The sequence below is a fragment of the Echeneis naucrates genome, chromosome 6 (genome assembly GCF_900963305.1).
Source record: "Echeneis naucrates chromosome 6, fEcheNa1.1, whole genome shotgun sequence".
Lineage (NCBI taxonomy): Eukaryota > Metazoa > Chordata > Actinopteri > Carangiformes > Echeneidae > Echeneis > Echeneis naucrates.
Genome location: NC_042516.1, coordinates 15,744,427 through 15,766,343, shown reverse-complemented (window position 1 = coordinate 15,766,343; position 21,917 = coordinate 15,744,427). Strand labels below are relative to the sequence as shown.

The window sequence follows — 21,917 nt, the reverse complement described above, 5'->3', positions numbered from 1 at the left end:
TCACATCTCCAAAATCCCTCTCTGAGCACACAGTTCATCCAGACTCATCCGGTCCACTCCTGACCCAGAGATTGAGTTTAATAAATTATCGCTGCCGGGGGCTGAGCACGCTGACAGTCCAGCAAGGCCATTGGCTTTATTCTCTATGAAATTCTGTGATACGATATTCCACATGGGCTTCCTCTTCAGCAACTGCTTCAGGATTTTTTTTTGTTTGTTTGTTTGTTTTGTTTTGTTTTTTATATCATCTGGTTCCCTATATAATATGGCTCCTGAGTACATTTTTAAAAACATATATAAAAACAAAATTATGAACAACACTTCGGTTGGTTTTGTTTCACCTTTCTAGTCAGTCTTTCTACAAGTAATGGCACCGCTGTATATGGCAATATGGCAAATTCTTTTACAAAATATGGCTGATGTAGGCTATCACATAACTGGAAATGATATTCCCCACTTAGATTTTTAATTGAGTAATCATTCATTCATCTTCTACCACAGGGGTTGCTGGAGCCAATCCCAGCTCACATCGGGCGAGGGCAGGGTCACCCTGGACAGGTCACCAGTCCATCACAGAGCCAACACACACAGACAGACAGACAGAGACCAACAACCAATCACACTCACACTCAGACCTACGGACAATTTAGAGTCACCGATTAACCTAAACATGATGTCTTTGGACGGTGGAAGGAAATCCACACAAGCACGGGGAAAACATGCAACCTCTGCACAGAAAAGCCCCAGGCCCGGGAACCGAACCCATGGCCTTCTTGTTGTGTGGCAACAGTGCTAACCACCATTCCACCGTGCTGCCATTAAGTAATCATATTTAAGCTATTTAATTACAAGGTAACACTAATTTGAATAGCCTAAACACATTATACGGATACTATACTTTATATTTCTAGTTGTATTTCTTGACGTTATGAATCTAATAGTTAAATGCAGAAGGGTGATCTACTCCCATACCTTACATGACGGATAACCTCTACATTAGGCACAAACCTCACACTGTCACCTCATTTTTACTTCCTGTCCTGATTCCCTGACTGCCCCCTCCACTTCCTCCTGACCCTCCACCTCCTCCGCCTGGTATGAAATGTAGCTGCTCAATGGTGTTCTGCCTTTTGGCTGCAAACGCCATCCTCCTTGCACTGTGGCCCCCTAGTGTTCCCGTTCCCATGACTACCCCTGCCCCTGGCATCTCCCCAGCCCAGCCCATGCCCCCACTCATGTGCCCCGTCATGGCAGTGTTCCTCTCCTGCTCCCGTCCAGACGTTGGGTGAGAGTTCATCTTGATCATGTGGTGTCGGTCAAGAGAAGGTGTGGCGCAGACGTTCTGCTGGGATTGGGCCTTCTGCTGGCGAGGTAGCGTGGGTACAATCCCTCCAGTGTGGGCATACGGATCAACGACACCTATCCCTCCTACCCCCATCCTCTCCTCCAAATGGTCTGGTGACATGAGCAGCCGTTCTTGTCTCTCCTGTCTCTCCTGCCTGTCCTGCCTGTCCTGCCTTTCCTGCCTGTCCTGCCTGTCCTGTGTCTTGCGGGTGAGGGTTTGTGTGTTGGAGTTCTTATTGGAGGCAGCCATGGCTTTGTAGTACTGGTGTTGCTGGTTCTTGGATAGCCTGGACAAAGTCCCCGTGTTGCCAGGGACATCACCCATGTTGAGCAGCTGGTCGGTGGATTTGACTTTTCTTGGGGGCTTAGAGAGAGTGTCGTAGTTGGGGTTGTACTGGGGTTCTGGGGGATCCAGAGGGTAAGGATTGGGGGTGGGTGAGGCAGGCATGCCAGAAGGTGGCGGTGGGATCCATGGACGAGCTGCGTGCCTGGGGAGGGTTCCTCTCCCGCTGAGGGTGTAGTCACCACCCCAGTGGAGGTGGTGCTGAGAGGACTGGAGGGCCGGCTGGGCTGTGTGAGGACGGCGCTTGGTGGTGCAGTAACCAGAGGAGTACTCATCAAGACCTTTCTCTGAAAGCCAAACAAAATTTCTCTGAATTGTTTATCACCGCCGTAAATAGAATCAGCACATAATGACGAATTGTGCACTTTAAGCCAAAGGGTCAAGAGTGCCACTGTGCTTCAGTGCTCATGAAACGGCTGCACAAAATGCACTGTTAGGGGAGTGAGGCATAGACAGGCTGGTACATTTGCCCTTATTTCTCAAAAATGAAAGTACTCACCGAGGCGTTTGAGTGAGGAGTATCTGTTGAGCTCGGGCTTGGTGGCGCTCTCATAAGAGGGGGGCAGCTGAGCCAGGTTGTGCAGGGAGTGGTGGAATGAAGGCTGGGATTTGGTGTTGTTGTGTTTACTGGAGAGCAGGGTGCCTCCAGCTGCCAGCTGTGCATTGTTCATTCGAGGGGTGCGTTCTATGGAGACCACAGGGAGAAAATGACTATGTGTTAAATGAGATTTGCTCCTCTGGATATATCACACTTTGTGTAGCAGTGTGTGAATCTGCTAACATTCACTGGAACACACAGATTTTAATTTGTTTTCAACATTAACAAAAGCAAGCAAAGCTATGATAATCATTATTATTGTTGTTGCAATGAATGAGTCTACTTTTGAGCCTCAAATGAAACTCAATGAAGTAAATGAAGCGTCTTAGTGATTACACGTCATTTACATAGGAGCCCGGCTTTCACCAGTTGCCTTACCGATAGTTGCAGTATGTTTGGGGCTGGCGCCTGATGAGTGGATGAAATTGTGCTGCAAATTGCCCACTGTAGGTCAAAAGAACATAGAGTAGCTCATTGATATTTTAGTATAAAAAGATCAAGGCAACTATGCACATGTAGCTATTTACATTTGTTCACCTTTACCTGATCATATGTGGCATACTCACATTATAAGCACTTATGTCCAGATTCCTGTGCATTTAACTACTTCAGTGTTAGAATGGAGGATTCTATTTCCTAAATAGTTGCAATCTCAGTGGTGGAACAGATGCAAAATAACATGCATCCATGTGCATACATAATGTGCCTCAGCATACAGAGGATGTGGTTAACTAATGCTGTCCTAAATCCTCACATCTGTTGTCCTTGCTGGGCAGTCCTGGAGCGTAAAGATTTTTTGGAGCTCTCCCCAGTGTCCCCTGTCCATCCCCGACAGTCAGAGCCACGCTGTTGTTTCTCTCATCCTGCTGGACTGGGCTTGACTGGTGCCGCAACATGTCAACCAGAGCTCTAATGACATAAACAGACCAAAGGAAAGATAAGATTGAACCTGACAATAACTGGCTAATGGTTTGCTGAAATGCCCCCCAATTCATACCAACATTTCCAACACTAAGTTCTACTTTCTTTTTTCTTCAAAGTTTTCATCACGAATATTGTTCAAAGGGTATCTTATTTAATGTAACAGACATTTCTAAGACGTTTTGTGAGCAATTATACAATATATTGTATTTTAATTGCAGCCTCCTTCTCCACAATCAACCTCCTTACAGTCTACATATAAAATGAAGCTAAGATATAAACTCACTTCATTAAGGGGTAAATCACCATTTTATATTAGTCTAACAACATCGTCTCACATTTTAAAGATGTAACCAGGAAAAAAAAACAGCACATTTTATGCCAAAATTGTTGGCCCTATATGAGATACAATGCCCTGAGGAAATCAAAACAACTATGAGTTCGGCAGCAGCACTCCCTGAAGATAAAATATGTTTCAGCTGTTGACTACAGTAACAATATTATTCTGACCCCAGAACGATGGCTCAAATTATAACATGGAGTCCTGAAAACCCAATTACGTTTCAGCATTCATATATGTAATCAAACAAATCTGACAGTGAGAGATGAAAGGAACATTTGTCTGAGTCTCACCTAGGCATATTCAGGTCCCTTTGGTTGGCTTCTTGTTGGACTTTGTTGAAGACCACCTTGATGCCCACAGCGACAGCCACCATGAACACAACCACACCACCGATGACAAAGCCAGTGTTGTGGCTCTGCTGCTTCAGTGGATCAAAGTCTGGGTCATTACCTAATTCTTCTGGTATTATCATGGGGTCTGTCTGTGGCTTGGCCCAGTCGGGAGAGTCATAGTTTTTACAGCTGTTCTGTTCAAGTTGCCGTTTACGGTCTGGGCAGCAAAAGCGGTAGCTGCAGGTTCCACAGCAGAAGATGAAGGTATCCTTGGAGCAGTTAAAGGCGCTGTCAAAGTGTCCCATTACGTCATAATACCCTCGACAAACATCCGTCCATACATCTATCAGTCGTGGTCGAATGGGCGCTACCTGGGCTGCACCTAAGGGAGGAGCCAGGGCCTCTGCCGAAGTCACATTCTTGGGGAACATCACCTGGGGCAGGGGCCTTGGAGGCATCTCCAGAACACCCTCTGAGGTCTCTGGAAGTTTCTCCGGGCTTTTGGTCCTGCCTTGGAGAGCAGCTGGCCTGATATTGGCCTGGCCTGGTGAGGGGATGGGGGCGGTTTGGGGCTCCTCTGTGAATGGCCTTCCTGAAGGGTCTAGGTGCTGAGGGTGGGGGGTTGGGGAGGTCTCGACAAAAGTGATAAGTGGGGCAGTAAGGAGGGAGAGCAGGGAGACAGTGAGGATTTGGAGATTGGTGGTGGGCGTCATTTTTACATGACTAAGAGATCTATTTTTTGTGGTTGAGTCAATGCAGTTACAACGATGTATCCGCTTTTGCAATTTAACCCACTAAAATGGCATGTGAAATATTCAAGTAGCATGTACAGCGCACTGAATATTGATGATGTATCAATGGTTTCATTCAGTAATGTTTTGTTTTGTCAGATATAAATATTCATATTATGCAATAACAGAAAAGGTCAGGGACATTAAACATAAAAATTTCCCAAATTAGTTTGCCAGTTTCAATAACTCTGGATAATCGAATTTAAATAGTTTTAATTTACCGCTAGAAAGGAATTCTGAAAATGTAATGTCTTAATCTTTTGCCCTCCAAAAACATGTGTCAGTTCTACAATACTCGAATGAAAGCAGCTTTGTAAAAAGGACAAATTGAGAACAATCTTCATGCTTTAAGTCCCTAATGTCTCATTCTACATATCCCAAAGACCACACGTCTGATCTACTGCTGCATGGAATTTTTTTTTTCATTACCACAATCCCAGTAGAAATTAGCAACTATTTCTAATAAAATATGGCAGTCCCATACATTCCTGTGCTGATCATGGCACTTAAGCAATAGTGTATGGCCAAATGTAAACAGTTTTAATCTGTTATGTGTTGTTCATTCCTAGATGACCTTTTCAGTCTGGCACAACATACATTCAGAATTGGCACTTATTTAAGATTGGATTCTTTTCCGGAAAAATATATGAAATCTATAACGTTTTTCATATATTTGGTGCTTTTTGGCTTATCAAACCATCAAATGAAAAAACTGGACGGCACCACCGATGAAAGGTGTTCATTAACACACCCTTGTTTGTCTGGAGTGGGGACTTATTTCCATGTTAACTTGTTCTAGGCACTCAACACATCTCCAGATACACAGTGTGCCTTATCTCAATATTTTCTATGGTGGGATTAATGTGTATCAGTACTTGCCTGGCACGGACTGTGATTGGGATGGGGGTGATAATGAGGCAGGCTCAGCTTAAGTGTGAGAAGACTGTAACAACTGAAATTCAGGAGTAAGCATAAACCAAGGAAACGACTCTCAGTATGTGAAACACGATGCAAAATGAGACAAATGTCTTGGATTTTAAATGCTCTGCATTCAGCTTTTAGGCACAAAATAACTCATTAGATATGAAATGAATGGCACATCGCTTCTCCATGTGACACATCTCTCTAAGTAAAATTATTCCTGATTCGTCTCTGAGGTTCAAAGAATATCACTTTTGTTGAGAAATATGTAAATGTGTGAAGTTATTGTGTTGGAGGTGTTGGCAATAATAGACAGAGGCAGATCTGTCTCCCACAGAAATTATAATTATATGTAATTATCAAAACGTCCCTATCTGTAGCAGAGAAAGTAGGCACAGATGGGGGAGACAGAATGCTGAAATCACCGAGGGCTCCACTTGTTTCAGTTACATGCTCCTCTAACCTTCTGAGGAGAGTTCATTGGAGGAAAACCGAGAGACACAAAGCCGCAGTTCTCCCACTGACTAATGTTCCAAAAAAGCTTTCCAACAGATTTTTTATTCCTTTCACCGTCTCTAAATGCTACGCTTCATTTCCAGAATTGTCTTCGGGTTTTCATGTCGGCAATCAAAGCTGGATTGAGTCGGCCAAGAGTCCACTGTAACACAAACAAGAGATAAGATTAGAAAGGCGCTTTTGTACATTTTGAGTACACGTCATTTTTATTAATTGCATTAGGATTGCGCGTCTGCACGTGCATGTTCTGAATTTTGGTAGCCTGGTGTGTGTTAGTGTGCCTGTTTGGCTGCAGGAGGAACACACTCCTGAAAAGCCAATGATGGAGAAAGAGAGCAGAGGGATAAATGCAGGGTAGGGATTTAAATGAGCAAGTGGATTGTGGCGAGCGGGAAGAGCCAGAGGTATAGATGCAGAGACGACCATGAGTGGGAGGGCAGTGTGTGGGTGGCACAGAATCGAGTACATTTCTCCCAGCACTTACCAATAAAACACAGCACATCACACAAACAGCACCACCAAACAGTTCTGCAAACACAGTCCATGCCACATGCAAGAAGAGTGATAATCAAAACTGCAAATCAGCTCCCATTAGAACAAGGGGGAGACTCTGAAACTGTATGCTTTGTGTGTGTGTGTGTGTGTGTGCGCGTGTGTGCATGTGAGAGACTATAGTAGGCATCCTGTAAACCTCCTTGTACTCAGTCTCTGCCTCTCCTTTATTCCTCTTGCTCCCTCCTTCTCCTCTTTCTCCCTCTTTCTGCCTTTCTCTCTTTCTCAGATACTGTGCGTGGGTTGAGGCAGCTAACTCTCTCAGAATAGCACTGCAGCTCTGTCTGTATGTGAGTGAAAGCAGCAGTAAAAGGGAAGGGAGGCAGAGCCCAATCTACACACATTAACTAAACCAGATTTCAAAGTCACATCTACCCGTCTCTTGCTGGACAAGATGACACTGACGATTTGCTCTGTCATCTGCCAGCACTGCTCAACTTCTATCACCTTTTTTTTTCTTGCTCTCACTCCTCCACGCACTTCAGGAGGATTTTCTGGCCAGATATCCAAACCCATCTCTTGATAAAAGTACAATTACAGCTGAGGTTTCAAATTCACACTTCATCAGGAAATATTCATCCAAACTATTGAGGTGCAAATGTCCAATTACTAATATTGGAGCTTTCCAATAAAAGTAACAAAGATGGAAAAGCAGCAGTCCTCCCTGTGGGCATCTCTCTGCACTGTGCTGCTGAAGCAATGCAGCAGAGAGGGAGAGAGTGAGGCTGGGAAGCAAAGGGTGAAGGGCACACAGAGAACTGTGGAGATGCATCCCAGTGTTACATGGCCACTGGAGGGATGACAAACCATTTCAGCAGGTTCTTGGCATTGCAAGCAAAATTCACACACACACACACACACACACACACACACACACACACACACACACACCTCCTTTTGCTGCAGCTCGCTGAGAAGCCGTGCAGGCGGCTGGACATGCAACGATTTCAACAGGTGTTTGTTGGAAATTGAACAAAATGGCTCCTGGTTATTTGTACACGCACTCTGGTGTTGATGGGTGAAAGAAATTACGAAAGAAATGATTCGGTGACAGTGAAAGCCTCGGAGATGCGCTTGCTTAAATTGAAGCTGCGCAACGACTTTTCAGCCGAGTGATTTGGACTTTGACTCCTCAGACCTCAGTCCGTCCTTTATTCGGTTCCTAAGTTGGAACTGAACAAGCATGCGGATTATGGACATGACTTGCATGTATCAGTAGGCTAAGAGTGCGTGGGTGTATCCGCGGCTGTGTCTCTGAGTGAGAGAGAGTGTGTGTGTGTGTGTGTGTGTGTGTGCGTGCGCGCTCTCAGTAACATCAGTATGTTCATAATGTCGCATTTGTCGAATAAAGTGCTTTAAGTGATGAAAACATGTCTGCACAGCCTGTGTGGATGTTTCTGTGGCGCAGCTTTCATCCAAATGTTTTGTCTGACAGCCTCCAGCACAGCTGATGCGTCTAAACGGGTGCCCGACTCGTTTTACATGTGCACAGAAACACGCAGTGACCCCATAGAGCAGTTTTACCTGTAAATCTGCCATTGCCTTCCGCATTAGTAAAATGTGCATAATGTCGTGCCTTACCTGTGCGCTGCTCCGGCTCTGATGCTGGAGAGGAGCGCTGGGAGAGCCTGCGCACTGATTCTCAGCACCTCTTCGGATGGCAGCCTGATATTGTGGCTGGATCAGGACAGCTTGGACTGTTTGCTGGATCTGCCACCTGTTTTAAAAACGCCCGTGTTCTCTCTGACTGCTGCTGCAGATCTCAAGCTTTCCCGACGCGTCTCCATCCGGCTATTGGTAATCCATGATCACGGCAGAAAGAGGGGGGAAAAACCGCGAGCAGGAGAGTGAGAGAGAGAGTCAGTGCCCAACGAGATGTTCTCAGATTGTCTGATACATGTGACAACGAAATTTAACTACACACTACATCGGAAAATTCCGTTTTGCCGCACAGCTCAAGTTACAGCGCGGCTCTCCCGCAGAACACGCACCGATCCGGTGGCTCGCAATGTTCAACGCGTTTCTTTAGCAGGAAAAGAAAAATCACCCACTTTAACTTTTCCCAATCTACAACTGACTGAGGCTGGTTCCCTTCATAATTTCCAACACAGATAGGTTTACACGTCTAACTGTGCCTGTCCTCACGGAGGTCCGCCAGTGGGAGAGCCCTGTGATTGGTCGGGCGGACTGATGAGACGCTCAACTCTTCGCCGATGGTCAATAGGCCCAGTCAACTAGTGGCGTTCATCTTTATTCACCTCCATCTCCCTTCCATCATTAACTGAATGAAGGAGCACATTGTACACACAGAGGCCCCGACGAAGCATTGCAGCGACTATTGATTAATATCATAAGAAGAATAATAAATAGCAGTAAAGTAAAAAAAGCAAAGACGTGGAATATTAAACACAGCCGGCCAAATCGATGGAAACCCGAGATCCAAAGTGTATGTGTTTTTTCCTTGTGTTTGTATGTGAGAGAGAGGAAAAGAGACACGGAGACACGGAGACACGGTTGCCACAGCAACTGTGTCATTATGTTGGTGGCAATTATGAAAGCGATGAAAAGGAGAAAAAGGCACAGAAGCTTTAACACTGAAGCGTGAGTGAAACTGTCAATTAGAGCCGGAGCCACATCGGCAGTCCAGACATTAGACTAAGTTTAGGGGGCGGGGGGGGGGTGGTGTGGGGGTGGGGGGTGAAGTTGGCTCTTGTTTGGCTTCAGCCCACCATCTCATTACAGAAAAAACCTTCTCACGATTAAGGAAATTAGATTTTTTCAATTTTTTTTTTTTTACGGAGTTGTGTGTTTCAAGTGCTGCACATCAGCTCACCTCATTACATTGTATACGAGCTGATAAAGACATCATGAATCCCCTTAACAGCCAGAGATCACCTGACTAAGAATCTGTTGTCAGAGAAAATGAAGGGAGGTGGTGAGCAGGTGGCCAAAATGCTAAGTACGTGCCAATCTGGGCCTGATAATTACCTGTATGGCAAGCTGCTATTTCTACACAGGTGGGTGTGCTGCTGCAGGTCAGCGGCGCCTTTCAGAAGATGCTCTAACCGGATGCACTTTCCCTCACTGGTTTTCTGGGGTGGATGCCATTACTGGTTTCCTCTTAATGGTTAATCCATCACTGCAGAACAGGAGACCTCTACGAACAAAATGAAGCGTTTTTATATGTCATTGAGCAGTGAACCCTGCTGGTAGCCCTTCTTAGAGGCTGCACCGATACACTTATCATTGCATAAGATACAATTTTGACTTAATAGTTATGCATGCAAAGCAACACCAAATAAAAGAGCAAATATGACTCATTTTTCATTTCGCTTCTCATAATTCAATGTTTTATTTATTTAAATAATTTAAAATGGACACAAAAGATCCAGCCAACAGTCTGCACATTAACAGGAGTTTCAAAGGCACCTTTTCCTTCCACATTAAGACAGCGCTTCAGTGTGTTTCCTTGGGAAATGTAGGCCCCGCATCCATTTAGAACAGAGAAAACTGCCCAAGAAACCCTGCTAGTACAAAGGGTGGGGAGACATTTTCTATCAAACGTGGAATCCCCCTTTTTTAATCTGATGTACTGATTCTCTGGTACCCACATGGCTAGTCAGAGAGCTGTGTATTTAAGAGCACATACTGCTTTGTAGGGAAGTACGGGTAGCTTTAGCATGTTACATCACTGTATGCTTAATACAGAGAATAGATGATTTTTTTTTATTAATTTATTTATTTTTTGTCTGGCAACCTACCCTGTCCCCATACAGCCACTGATCTATGTCTTCACACACAACCACAAGACAGCTGAAGATGGACATGTCAATTATAAACAACTTTTGAAAATACTGGACAGTGAAACAATTTTAATTAAGAAAACTTAAACGCGTTGAGACTATGAAGAACATGACAGACTTTCTACTCCGCTGCACACCCTTACCATACCTTTACGTCAGTCGGTTCAGTTATGAAAAGTACATTTAAAAAGATGTTACTATTTCACGTGACATGACAGTTCTCTCCCGATTATGACTTCTTGCATATTTTTTTTTTTTTTAACCTAAACTCTGCCATTATTTGCCTTTGAGTGAAGTTTGAAAACCTGACTTTAGTTGAAGTAGCCATCTTGGTTAAGTCTCAGTAGCGAGCCTGGCTGAGCAGTACACAGTACCATCACAGCAGCATTTACCAAGACACACTTTAAAAGGAGCTGTTATCACGTCTGAGGTTATGGTTCCTTTTTGGACAGACAGAGGCCATGTTTTGCACAGTGAAAACCAATCCCTGTATTATTCATTATGAAGATGGCCCAGCCAAAAATTTAACAGATTTTTGTAGTGACAGTGTATTTGTTCATTTGAAAGAGGGAACAAACATTTTTCATCACATCTTTAGGTATGGAAACCAAGGGGTAAGGTATGAGTGCAAAGTGGGTAGTCTGAATTGGTGGTAGAAAGAGTCAGAAAAAAGGGAACAAAACATCGTCAGCACACGTCAATATTTATATGTACACTCTTTCGCCCACCCACACTAACACACACACGCGCATACACACATACAAACAGAAAGTTCTGCTGAGGTATTAAAGTCGCCTCAATGCACGCTTTTTATCGGCTTTCTTTTTCCCTGCTACGTTATTAGTGCTACTGCTACTACTGTTGCTATTGCTGGTGGTGGTACTGGCTCCATTAGCTCCATTACCCAGGGCTGCAGGCACAGCTGCTGCACTTGGTCCGGCTCTTTTTGTGGGATCACCTGCATGCTTCTTTGGCTGTGGGCCATCATTAGGGTCCTGAGGAGCCCCAGACGTCCCGCCAGGCCCACCCATGGCGTGGATTTCTGTGAGCAGACGAGCGCGGGATTCATATTCTGCATAGTCCTCTAAAAGCAAACGCCCAGCCTCTTCGTTAAGAGCTGATTCTGGGTTTGGATGGATGAGAAGACACTTGATTGTCTGTCAGGATATAAAGAGAGTCAACAATGTAAAGATAAAGAAAAAAAGTGTAGGGAACTAAGGTATTACTCAGAATAACAAAGACTGATGGTTCATCTTACAAGTAAGACATGTCTGAGGCCGAGTTCTGCCTTCCAGTCCCTTTTCAACACGTTGACACAGATCTCTCCCTTGTGACCCACGTTAGGGTGAAAAATCTTGGTCAGGAAATACCCCTTGGGTGGAACCGCAGGGAAGTCCTTCCCAAGGACCAGACGCATTCGGAAAATGCCACCAGCAAATGGAGTTCCCTCTGTCAAAGCATAAAAAATTTATGACATGAACAGTATGTCCTCACTTTACCAAACTTGCACCATTAAAAGAAAGGGGGTCATGGAGCAACAAATGACTCCACTAACAAACAGAAAAACATTTCATCCAAGTCAGTCACAGATCATTAGTTCAGACTTCACTTTACTATCGTCAGTGTTGGTACTGGTAACCTTATGAAATGCACTCTATTGCTACTTAAAAATAATACTCTATCTGCACTTTATGCTGTCCTTGGACAGACAAAAGCCATATGACAGTTTTGGCTGTGGTTTGTTTCCAAATGTCTAATGCTTGTATAAATGTGAGTCCCCAATAAGTCAACCAGGGAGGCTCATCTGTGGAAGAGGAATAAAATCTGTAAAAGTGTCAAGCTCTTCGAGGCCTACTCAATAATAACTAGGTCTGAAGCAGTGAGCTCATTGTGACAAGACAGCATGGATTGGTTCCGTGGTAAGAGAGGGTTATGTGTGTCATGATTAGCGATACCAACAAAACCCATAAATACATGTGGATGTAAACTTTCAAAGGAGCCATGAAAAATATTTTGCTATGTAAAAGTGAGTCATTCATGCATGTCTTAGGGAAATATTACCCGAATGAGTAAAAATGATGTAATGAGTAACAATTAAGCGTGGATAGTTAAACAACGGAGAAAACATACTGGAGCAGATGGTTGTTACATGTCCGGTATCATAAAAGAGTAAGTAACACACAGAAGCTGTTATTACACTATGCTTTTGATAGAAGAATGGTCATTAAGTGAAATTCCTCCTCACTGCCAAATAGCTACAGCATGAAGTGTAGCCAGTATCTACTTATATATTTATATATATATATATTTAAGGGGGGGGGGGGGGGGGGGGGGGTGGGGGGGTACAAACTGGTGGCTTTTTTTGTCCTGTACTGATCACCAGCACCTGAGATGTTCAGGGATATTTGTTAGATTGTGGCCTCTTCCAAACATCTGCCTTGCCGGCCTCCTTGGTCCCAAATAGCAGCAGCCACACAAAAAAGAAAATTATCAGCTCCTAAAATGTATTCAAGAAGAGTTCAGATCCCCTTTCAGGTCTTCTTTGTCACATTTTACTTTGTTGTTCTTAGACTCATACTGTATATATGTATTACTCTCCTTAAAAAAAAAAAAAAAATAATAATAATAAAAAAAAATAAAAAAATAAAAAAAATAAAAAAAAATCCATGCCCCGTCAAGAGAAATGTAGAAATTCATTTTGCATATTATTTAAAAAAAAAGAAAGAAAGAAAGAAATTATCACATTGACATATCTTTTCCCCCTTTCTTATGAAATCCTCACCTGGTCCTTCAATGGCTGTGTGCAGTTCAGTTATATCCTCCTCACTGGGATAAATCTTGATACCCTCAGGGGGGTCTGCTGCTAAAGCTGAAACCTCTTTGTAAACCAAGCGAAGTACATGAGGGGGCAAATTCTCCACATTGGAGTTCTGGAGAGAGACATACAGATGTATAGCATTAGGTTATGCTGATGTACATATATACGACAAGCTGTAAACACTGTGTATTTTACTCATGTTGAGAAGATGATCTAGCGTATAAAGTGATGTAACTTAATGAATGAGATTAAGTTTACATTGGCAGATGGAAACAACATTTAAAGGCCTGTAAACTTTGTTTTAAATTGATAACTACCTGCAATAGCTGTGTAAAGTTTAAACAACCTTTAATAAGGCATTATTTATATTTTTAGAGCCAAATGTGTTACATGAGTATACACTATGCCAGTGAAAGTTTTATTATCCTCTGATAGGCTCTTTGTTCAGTACCTGCACATTGAAGAAAACTGTGTTTATTAACCAACGTGGCTACACCGATATTTCCATAAATAATTTCTCTCAATACCCGCGTAGGATAAGTCAAATGCATCATGTTGTTTTTTCCCCAAAGGCTTAATGTTAAGATCTTCATCAGTTGCTGCCATTACAATTTTATTTTCTTCATTGTTTTTAGCCAAAGACAAATTACCAACCATTCAGGATGAGCTGCAAAGTTTAACTGATCTTACACCTGGTACGCATCCCCACAAAAGTTTTAATTTGGCCTTTGTCACGTGGTTTTACCTGGCACAGCAAAAAAACTCCACATCTTATTACTGTAGTAGTGAGTTTAATGCGACGTCCATCTAATAGTAACTTTACGTTAGCCTCAGCATGCTAGCCTAGCTTCGAGGAGATGTCGTTAATGTTAAAGCTACTCGGTGGTTTTAAAAATGGTGATGCAGCCTTTATTTCATATTTGGTTAAATTGTGAAATTATGTAAATATTGCAGATGTCTTCTAATTAATCCCATTCACTCCAGCAAATAGACATAACCCAAATTAAAAGCTCGACGATTGGCAACGATTCAACATCGTATGAAGCTAGCAGCGACTCTCGTTAGCCGTTAGCAATGAGCTCCGCTCTCCGACTCACCATCTTTAAAATGAGTTCTTGGTGAGGTGCTGGGCTTCTGGCTGCTGTCAGGTAAGAGGAGACGGTTCCGTTATTGTCTGAGAAAGAAATGTCTTTAATGACAACTTAGCCTGCTTCTTCTGGCCGCTGTTCTTTTCTTCTTTTCGTTGACACAGGAACAAAAATACGATCCTCAGTTTAACCTGCCCCCGTTGACCAATGGGAACCCGGGAGATGTAATACGTCAAATTTTTTAACCAATAGCGACGTAGTATTGTTGTTGCGCCCCAGCCTAAAGCCCTATCAGCCTCGCGGAGCAGGAAGCAGGACTGATGCTGATCAGCCATTGGTCCATTTAAAAAACTCTCCCTCCTCCATAAGAAGAAAATAGAAAAGACTGAACTGCCGTGAATGAGGCAAAATAATGAAGGTAAAACAGAAAGAAAGAGGACATTCAAAACTGGGGGAGAGCCTTTATATCACGTTTTATAATCCTGCTTTGTAAAAACTATGACTATGGGCAAAAGTACTACTTTTAAAAAGCTTTTTTGAGTGAAAGTAAATATACTCAGGAAAATGCATTTCCTGTGTTTAAGGAAAAGTAGACTGTTCATTGTTCTAAATTTTTAGTGTGCTTTTGGGGTTTTTTCACCAATATGAGTTTGTCCGTTTAGTACTTCAGCTACATTTTACCACTGACTGGCTACAGTCAGACTGATACATTAAAACGGCGACTATGACCAGAGGTGGACAGAGTACACAACTTCACTACTTGAGTAAAAACTACAGATACTCAATACAACGAAAAGTAGCTGTGTCAAAACATTACTTAAGTAAAAGTACAAAAGTATTTGCTTTAAAAAATTACCGAAGTAAAAGTATATAAAAATACAGGAAAGGAAAGTAGTTGCATATTTTCATTATACAATACACTGATGTTATTCTGTTACAGAGACGTTTATAGCTCAAAAACACCTTCAGTTAAAGAGGCCCTACAAGAACCGGTCTGTGGAGGGATCCGGTCCAGTCTCTAGTCTCTGGAGGGGTTTGGTCCAGTCCAGAGGTCTCCAGCTCCGGTCCTGGAGGGACACTGTCCTGCATGTTTTAGATGTTTCCTGCTCCAACACACCTGAATCATCAGTTCATCATCAAGCTCTGTTGAAGTCTGATCAGGAGTCACTCATTTGAATCAGGTGTGTTGGAGCAGCAACATCCAGGACTGGATTTGGAGACCTCTGGCCTAGGTACTAGTACTCTGTAGAGTAGTCATAACAATGAAAGTCCATGCCTTACCGTCAATATAAGTAGCATTAGTAGTTCCACCTATACACCTCGATTATGAAATATTAAGATTATGTGAGTCAATTACACCTGTCTAACAAACTTCTAGCATTTCAACCGCTGTAGCTCATGTCCAGTAGTTGCAAAATAGTTGATTTGAGTTCAGTTGTACTCTAGTCCCAAACCATTGTGTGATTTGTATACTAGGAGCAGGGCTTTAAAATCTCTTCTGTGACTGCCTGGTAGCCGTGTAAAGATTTTAAAATGGGTGTAATGTGCTCTGATCTCATTGTTCTGGTTAAAGCTCTAGCAGCAGCATTTTGGATGAGCTACGGCTGTTTAATGCTCCTTTATCCCATGCACGATGTACACAGAAAAATTCAATTAAAAAATCTAAGATTGACACATGATGTGCTTCACAGTCATGCAGTCTGTCCAGTAGCAGAGAAGTCTTTCTTAAGGATCTCAGTGCCAGTTTTCCTCCGTAGGATGTCAAAAGACCCTGTGTGGATAGTAATCATGTCCGTCTGGGTGTGTCGACAGAATAGTCTGCGATATCACTATCAGCTCCCTGACAGATCAGCTAGAGTTGGATTTTTGGTTTTTGCCATTTTTACATGCTGGGTTGTAGAGTCACCAATCAGAACTGTCTGTTTCATTTGATGTGGAGTTGCAGGTGTGTTTTCCAGCCCTCAGCTTGGTAGTGGGATTGAGGCTTTTCCTTGTGTTTTGGATGAACCTTGGCTGAGTTTTGGGGCCGTTTCTTAGGTTTTTGGCCCTCGAAATGTTTACAGATTTGGCTGCTTGGCATTTACCATCATGTTATTTAGAGTCAATAGGTCGTACCTCTTGTGCAATGAGACTTCAGGTGGCGGAGTAAGTGCTGGGGCTTTCAGATTTAAAAAGTCATCTCCAGCTATTCCGATGTCATTCAGACACATCAACAGCTGTGTGTCAGCCAGCTTTGTGACAGGAAGCACCAAATCAAATTTAATGTTATCTGTTGTCCTCTCACTAAGCTGTTCGCACTCTATGCAGCTTGTTAGCAGATATGGTTCCCACACTGTTCAAAAATGATAGGCTGACGGCCAACAAAAACTAAAGCTTTATGCAAACAATTGTCAAGCAGTTCAAAAAGGTTGCTTATAGTCTCTGCTGTCCAAAAAAACAACTACATAGTTCAAAATCTCTCAAATGACAACAACACGTTTGGTTGAACAAGTGTTAACAGCTGCTGATCTGTTGTGTATTTAAAAAAAAAAAAAAAAAAAAAGTTGTATTAAAATCAGTTTGAAATTTTATTTATTTATTTTTTTTTTTTCAATAAAATTTGAATCCTAGTATTTTACATATTCTGTCCATTGAATCCAGGAGTAAAACCTAAGTAAAATCAAATTAGCAAAGCAGGAGCAGGAAGCTTCATTTGGCAGCCATCTAATCTTGCTATAACATTTCATATGTGGAGGCCTAGTTTCAATAAGCTGTTTATGAAATGCATGTTTAAGAGGTATCTGGTGGCCCAAAGGTTAAATTATGTGCCACATATTCACAGCATCCGTGGTTTTATTCCCGTAGCCTTTTTTGCATGTTGCAGGCTGATAAAAGGTAGATTAACTGAGTGTAATTTAATGATTTTCTACAGTATTCTGTTGGTGAAGACTAAAGACAAGAAAAGACGAAGCAGACGGCCTCTTGCCTCCCACTGGGGCAAATAACAGTAAGGAGGCTGAACGCTAGAGGGCGCTTTAACACAGCTGTTAGCCGGCGGAGTCAACACATCGGACATGTTCGCTGCTCGCTGTTTCTTTTTATTTAGCCTTTAGCGAAGTCACTATTAAAGTCGCGGAGTTTCCAGCGTCGAGGTGTGTGTGTCGTAAATGAGCGGGACAGCCCCACAACAACAGCAACAACAACAACAACAACAACAACAACAGCAGCAGCAGTAACAACAACAGAAACAGCGGCTCTGCTTCCGGTTTCTGGATGTAGCTGTCAGGCTCCAGCATCTTTCCAACGAGGATCCGCTTCATCAGCAGGTCGGTGGCTCCATTACTGTTTTTTTTGTCAAATGTTTAGTAACCAGATTTGTCGTTTAACCGACCGACACTTTTTTTTCAGCCTCGTTATCTTCAGAAGTTGCTAGCGTGTGTTTAGTAAGAGTTAGCCTGAGTGTGCTGTGAACGGAGCTCCGTTAGCTAACCAGCTGTTTATTCCCCTCAAAGAGACGATTAGCATGAGCGAAGGAGAAGTTTTTCATGAGAAGCAACGACTGGAGCTGTGCGCCATCCATGCCCTCAACAACGTGCTCCAGGAGCGGGTGTTCACCAAAGAGACGGCCGACGACATCTGCAAGCGGTAGGCGGACATCCAGGCGGTGTGTCCGGGGTGTGTGCCCGCTCAGGGGGCAGACAAAGGAAGGAAGACACCCAACATCCAAAGCTTTTCAGGGCCGAAAGCTGAAAAGAACTTATTTGACAGTTTGCTAATTTGGACATTTATTATTCTAATTGTGTGTGCCACGTGTCCCATTTACCAAAACAAAGTACTGTATTGTCGGGAAAAAGAAATCCAAACTATTGCAGATATGACAGCCCTGCAACAAATCTTCCTTCATCAGAATCAGTTTCAGAAATACCTCATTTATCCCCATGGGAAATATGTTTTTGTTACAGGTGCTTCAGAATATAAATATGTACATGCTTAAGAACTATAATATAGATTGAATGTGAACATAAATATGAATATGCAGAGTACAAAGTAAGAAGTAAAAAATGAAGCTGGGTGACAAGTAGGTCAAGATTGAATGGAAATATCCAAATAATAGCGCAAACCCTTACATTTAGTGTGACTGTTGTTTTAAGATGTCATTTGCTGAATGAATGAACAGGTAGAATTACCTCAGGTCTCTCTTAACTCAGAAACTTTGTCCAACCTAGAAACAAGTTCGATTGTAATGATAAATCATTTTGACAAAAATTAAGCCATGGCCAATCAAAACTACCAAGGGAACATCTTACAGCCCAGATTGTGGCTATATATCTTAGAGTGGTCCTGATTTCCACCAGTTTTGTAAAAAAACGAGTCCGTCAGCCAATGGCCTAAATTGAAAACAAGCTCAACCACATATGAGATTTTTCCTTTGAAAAAGCTGAATTCGTCTGTTGCTCCCCCTTTGCAGGCTGGCTCCACAGTGTGTAGTGAACCCTCATCGGTCAGTGTTAGGCACAGGAAACTATGATGTCAATGTCATCATGGCTGCACTACAGAGCAGGGAACTGGCTGCAGTGTGGTGGGATAAACGCAGGTGAGTGAGGCATATCAAATCTGTGCAATTTGAAATTTTTCTTTCAAGCAACTTAAAGCATTTCTGCAATATGACTTTAAACGTTCCATAGCTCGATGAGTTCATAATCAAATTCCACAAAAATCCCATCATTTCTCCGACTCTTAACTAAATATGTACTGTTACCCAATTGACAACAAGGAACTGCCCCAACAACTGAAGAGACTCTTATTGTATTCATTTGCAAGTGAGACAAACGCTCTTTTCATTTCTGAATGCACCCAACAGACAATTAGGAGGCCTTTGAGATCTGATCACTGGGACCTCATTTGTAGGTGGTCTGGACTACACATTTGCATAGTCACATTGAATGACAGCATACTCAGGTGATATCTTCTGGCCCAGGCGAATTAGTAAACCCCCCTCCCTATAAAACAGATGACCAACCTGCGGCACAGCTATCATTCATTTTATCTGATTTTATTTGACTTAATTTACATATTCTTTGTTATACCAACACTGTGGATTGATGCACATTTGGTATTAATATGGGCAACAATTCCAGTTTGTCATGTAGTCCAAGCCCACAGATCATTGCATTGTAGATTCTTTGTGGGCCAGATCTCAGTGTATCTCATGATTCAATTGTAATAGATGCAATCAGAATGCCCTGAACTATATCAATTATTAAAATATATATTTATTTATTTATTTTATTTTATTTTTTTGGTTTTTTACACGTTTGTTTTCTTTTTTAATGAAGGACGGTACAAAGCCTTTGTGTGTCAAAGGTCCAGGGCTTTATCCTAAATGTTCCATCACGAGTATCACTTGGCATTGTATCCCTACCACTCCGACGGCGGCACTGGCTTGCAGTTCGTCAAGTTAATGGACAGTACTACAACCTTGACTCCAAACTGAAGAATCCTGCATGTATTGGAGGAGAAGCAGAGCTACGGTAAGTTCTCCATAAGCTTTGTTTGTGTGTCAGTGTGTGCTGTGAATTTGATCAAAACTTGGCCTTTGTGTTCTGCCTGAACTCCGTCAGTGAGTGACTCATCCAATATGAGTGGTCATGTGAGGCTTACCTCACTGTTTGTTAGCGTCTGGATGTTTCACTCCAGTAATCTGCTCCGTGTCTGTGCCCATTTTCTTTTAACCTTCCATTCGGTCATCCTTATTTCATTTTCAGCTCATTTCTCAGTGAACAGCTTTCTCAGGATGTGGCAGAGATGCTCTTGGTCGTCCGGCGGGAGGTAGAGGAGGATGGTTCGTGGCTCAACTCTGATAACTCCAACAAGTGATGCCATGGGACAGCGCAAACATTTATACTTAAGCATGGAGAAAAAAAAACTCTTCTGGGAAAATTATTATAATTTTTTTTTAAACAAACACCTCATCAAAAAAAAATGTTCAGGGAATGCACTAAAATACATTTAATATCTGCAAACATACACACAGATTAAGGTCCAAAGAGAAGCAGACATGGATGTTTACTCCTAAAATAAGTCTGTTTTATTTGTAAACTGCAAAAGCAATTGCTCTTATAGGCACCGTGATTTTGGATTGTCCTATTCTATGTTTGGTTTGTTTGTTTTTACACTTGTTGACATGGTGCATTAGAGTGACAAGTAACAATGTTCTAAGTTTGAGGGCTAGTTTGATGATTTTTGAGTTGAGATAAATGAACACTCACTCTTTTTTTTGGTAGAAAAATTGCACACAGTGTTGGTGCATGAAAAAACCTGAAGTCATGATGATCTCCTGTCGCATTGATTACTAAAATATCAAAAGCAAAATTGACTTGAATTTGCCATATAAGACATCACTGGACCTTTATGACCCAGTCGCAAAATTATGTCAACGTTTATCAGTACTTGAGTGCATCATGTCTTTCAAAAAACCTGTTGGAAAATTTCTATGCACTACAAAGTTAGATTTGTGAGCACTGTTCGTCATTGTGTGTTGAAACAGGCATATGTACTGTAAAGATATCTGTAAAGGATTATGCCAGTGTGTTTGCATGTTTTCATCAATTTACTTAAAATTGTCTTTATTACATAATTTTTCTTCGATTTTGAAAAATGCTTATTTGATATTTTGGATATTCTTTGTTTTCCTGTCAATTTGAATATATAGTTGAGACAGGTAGTCCATTACAGTGAACATCTTGTCTGTTTATTGTGTTATGGTGTAATAATGCAAAAGAATTCACCCAATAATGAAGCTTTGACAAAAAAAAAAAAGTAGACATGATGTCCACTGTGATGGGTTCCCTATTGGAACAAGGTTTCATGTGTCTTCAGGTTGATTTTGAAACTGTTCCTTATTGAAAGCCAGTGGATGTTATGGTTAGTAAATAGGGAAGATGGCCATTTCAAATTTTAAAAGAAATAATCCACAAATGGGAAGAACGCTATTTTTGGTTAGTTTTAATTGGGTTAAACATGCAAAAACACTGGTTCAATGACTGTGTGTAACTGTAATGTTTGTGTTTTGTCTCTTCTATTGATCTATGCATATCCAAAAGAAAAGGAACACCGTCTCCAGTACACACTAGTGACTAACTCAAACATAAACCTAAGCTCAGAGGCTCATAATATTGAAACTTATTTATATTAAACCTAAAACTTTTAAGTATCTATTGTAATGCATGCTGTGTGTGTTTCTCGCAGACATGAAGACCAGTGTCAGGTTATTCAAGTTATTTTTATTTATATTAGACTCTTGAGTGTAAAAGGATGCCATTCAAAAGGAGCATTGATACTCATACAAACTCAATTCAAGGGTTAACAAGGTCAGTTGGAAAGGAAGGGGGATTCAATGACATCTCCAACATACCATATATACACAAAACATCTTGGAGAGATCTCAGAAACCCAATGCTATACATAGTTATTATTGCTAGTTACGGTAGGGCTACTGCAGCACCAGTAGCAAGAATCATATTGCTATGTACCTGCTGTCATTGCACGGGATTTGTAGCTGTCCACTC

The 21,917-nt window shown here is 42.1% G+C and overlaps 3 protein-coding genes across 3 annotated transcripts; 1 reads left to right on the top strand and 2 right to left on the bottom strand.

Annotated features, from left to right (window-relative positions):
* Window positions 1-1,009: 1,009 nt before the first annotated feature.
* shisa7a (shisa family member 7a) lies at window positions 1,010-4,594 on the bottom strand. The gene is made up of 5 exons (XM_029505269.1): window positions 3,840-4,594; window positions 3,040-3,194; window positions 2,664-2,729; window positions 2,187-2,372; window positions 1,010-1,974 (listed from the first exon to the last, which is right to left on the bottom strand). The coding sequence occupies exons 1-5, from the start codon at window positions 4,592-4,594 to the stop codon at window positions 1,010-1,012; spliced, it is 2,127 nt and encodes a 708-aa protein (XP_029361129.1).
* A 5,403-nt stretch (window positions 4,595-9,997) lies between these two features.
* ube2s (ubiquitin-conjugating enzyme E2S) lies at window positions 9,998-14,548 on the bottom strand. The gene is made up of 4 exons (XM_029504977.1): window positions 14,380-14,548; window positions 13,247-13,394; window positions 11,723-11,913; window positions 9,998-11,621 (listed from the first exon to the last, which is right to left on the bottom strand). Exons 1-4 carry the CDS (start codon window positions 14,380-14,382, stop codon window positions 11,250-11,252), a joined length of 714 nt encoding a protein of 237 aa, XP_029360837.1. The 5' UTR covers window positions 14,383-14,548; the 3' UTR covers window positions 9,998-11,249.
* Window positions 14,549-16,554: 2,006 nt separating this feature from the next.
* Window positions 16,555-21,225, top strand: josd2 (Josephin domain containing 2). The gene is made up of 6 exons (XM_029504546.1): window positions 16,555-16,565; window positions 17,401-17,675; window positions 17,862-17,994; window positions 18,818-18,943; window positions 19,686-19,880; window positions 20,115-21,225. The coding sequence occupies exons 3-6, from the start codon at window positions 17,873-17,875 to the stop codon at window positions 20,224-20,226; spliced, it is 555 nt and encodes a 184-aa protein (XP_029360406.1). The 5' UTR covers window positions 16,555-16,565; window positions 17,401-17,675; window positions 17,862-17,872; the 3' UTR covers window positions 20,227-21,225.
* The last annotated feature ends 692 nt before the right edge of the window (window positions 21,226-21,917 follow it).

Bases quoted from the DNA above. Each gene is read 5' to 3' on its own strand.
- josd2 (XM_029504546.1), top strand. From the start codon at position 17,873: ATGAGCGAAGGAGAAGTTTTTCATGAGAAGCAACGACTGGAGCTGTGC. The intron at 17,995-18,817 runs GTAGGCGGACAT...CCCCCTTTGCAG, and splicing joins GCCGACGACATCTGCAAGCG to GCTGGCTCCACAGTGTGTAG. The intron at 19,881-20,114 runs GTAAGTTCTCCA...TTTCATTTTCAG, and splicing joins GGAGGAGAAGCAGAGCTACG to CTCATTTCTCAGTGAACAGC.
- shisa7a (XM_029505269.1), bottom strand. From the start codon at position 4,594: ATGACGCCCACCACCAATCTCCAAATCCTCACTGTCTCCCTGCTCTCC. The intron at 2,730-3,039 runs GTGAGGATTTAG...TTTGACCTACAG, and splicing joins GCCCAGCAAGGACAACAGAT to TGGGCAATTTGCAGCACAAT. The intron at 1,975-2,186 runs GTGAGTACTTTC...TTTGGCTTTCAG, and splicing joins CTCCTCACTCAAACGCCTCG to AGAAAGGTCTTGATGAGTAC.
- ube2s (XM_029504977.1), bottom strand. The intron at 11,914-13,246 runs GTGAGGATTTCA...ATGCTTTGACAG, and splicing joins CACAGCCATTGAAGGACCAG to AGGGAACTCCATTTGCTGGT. The intron at 11,622-11,722 runs GTAAGATGAACC...ATATCCTGACAG, and splicing joins GCCTCAGACATGTCTTACTT to ACAATCAAGTGTCTTCTCAT.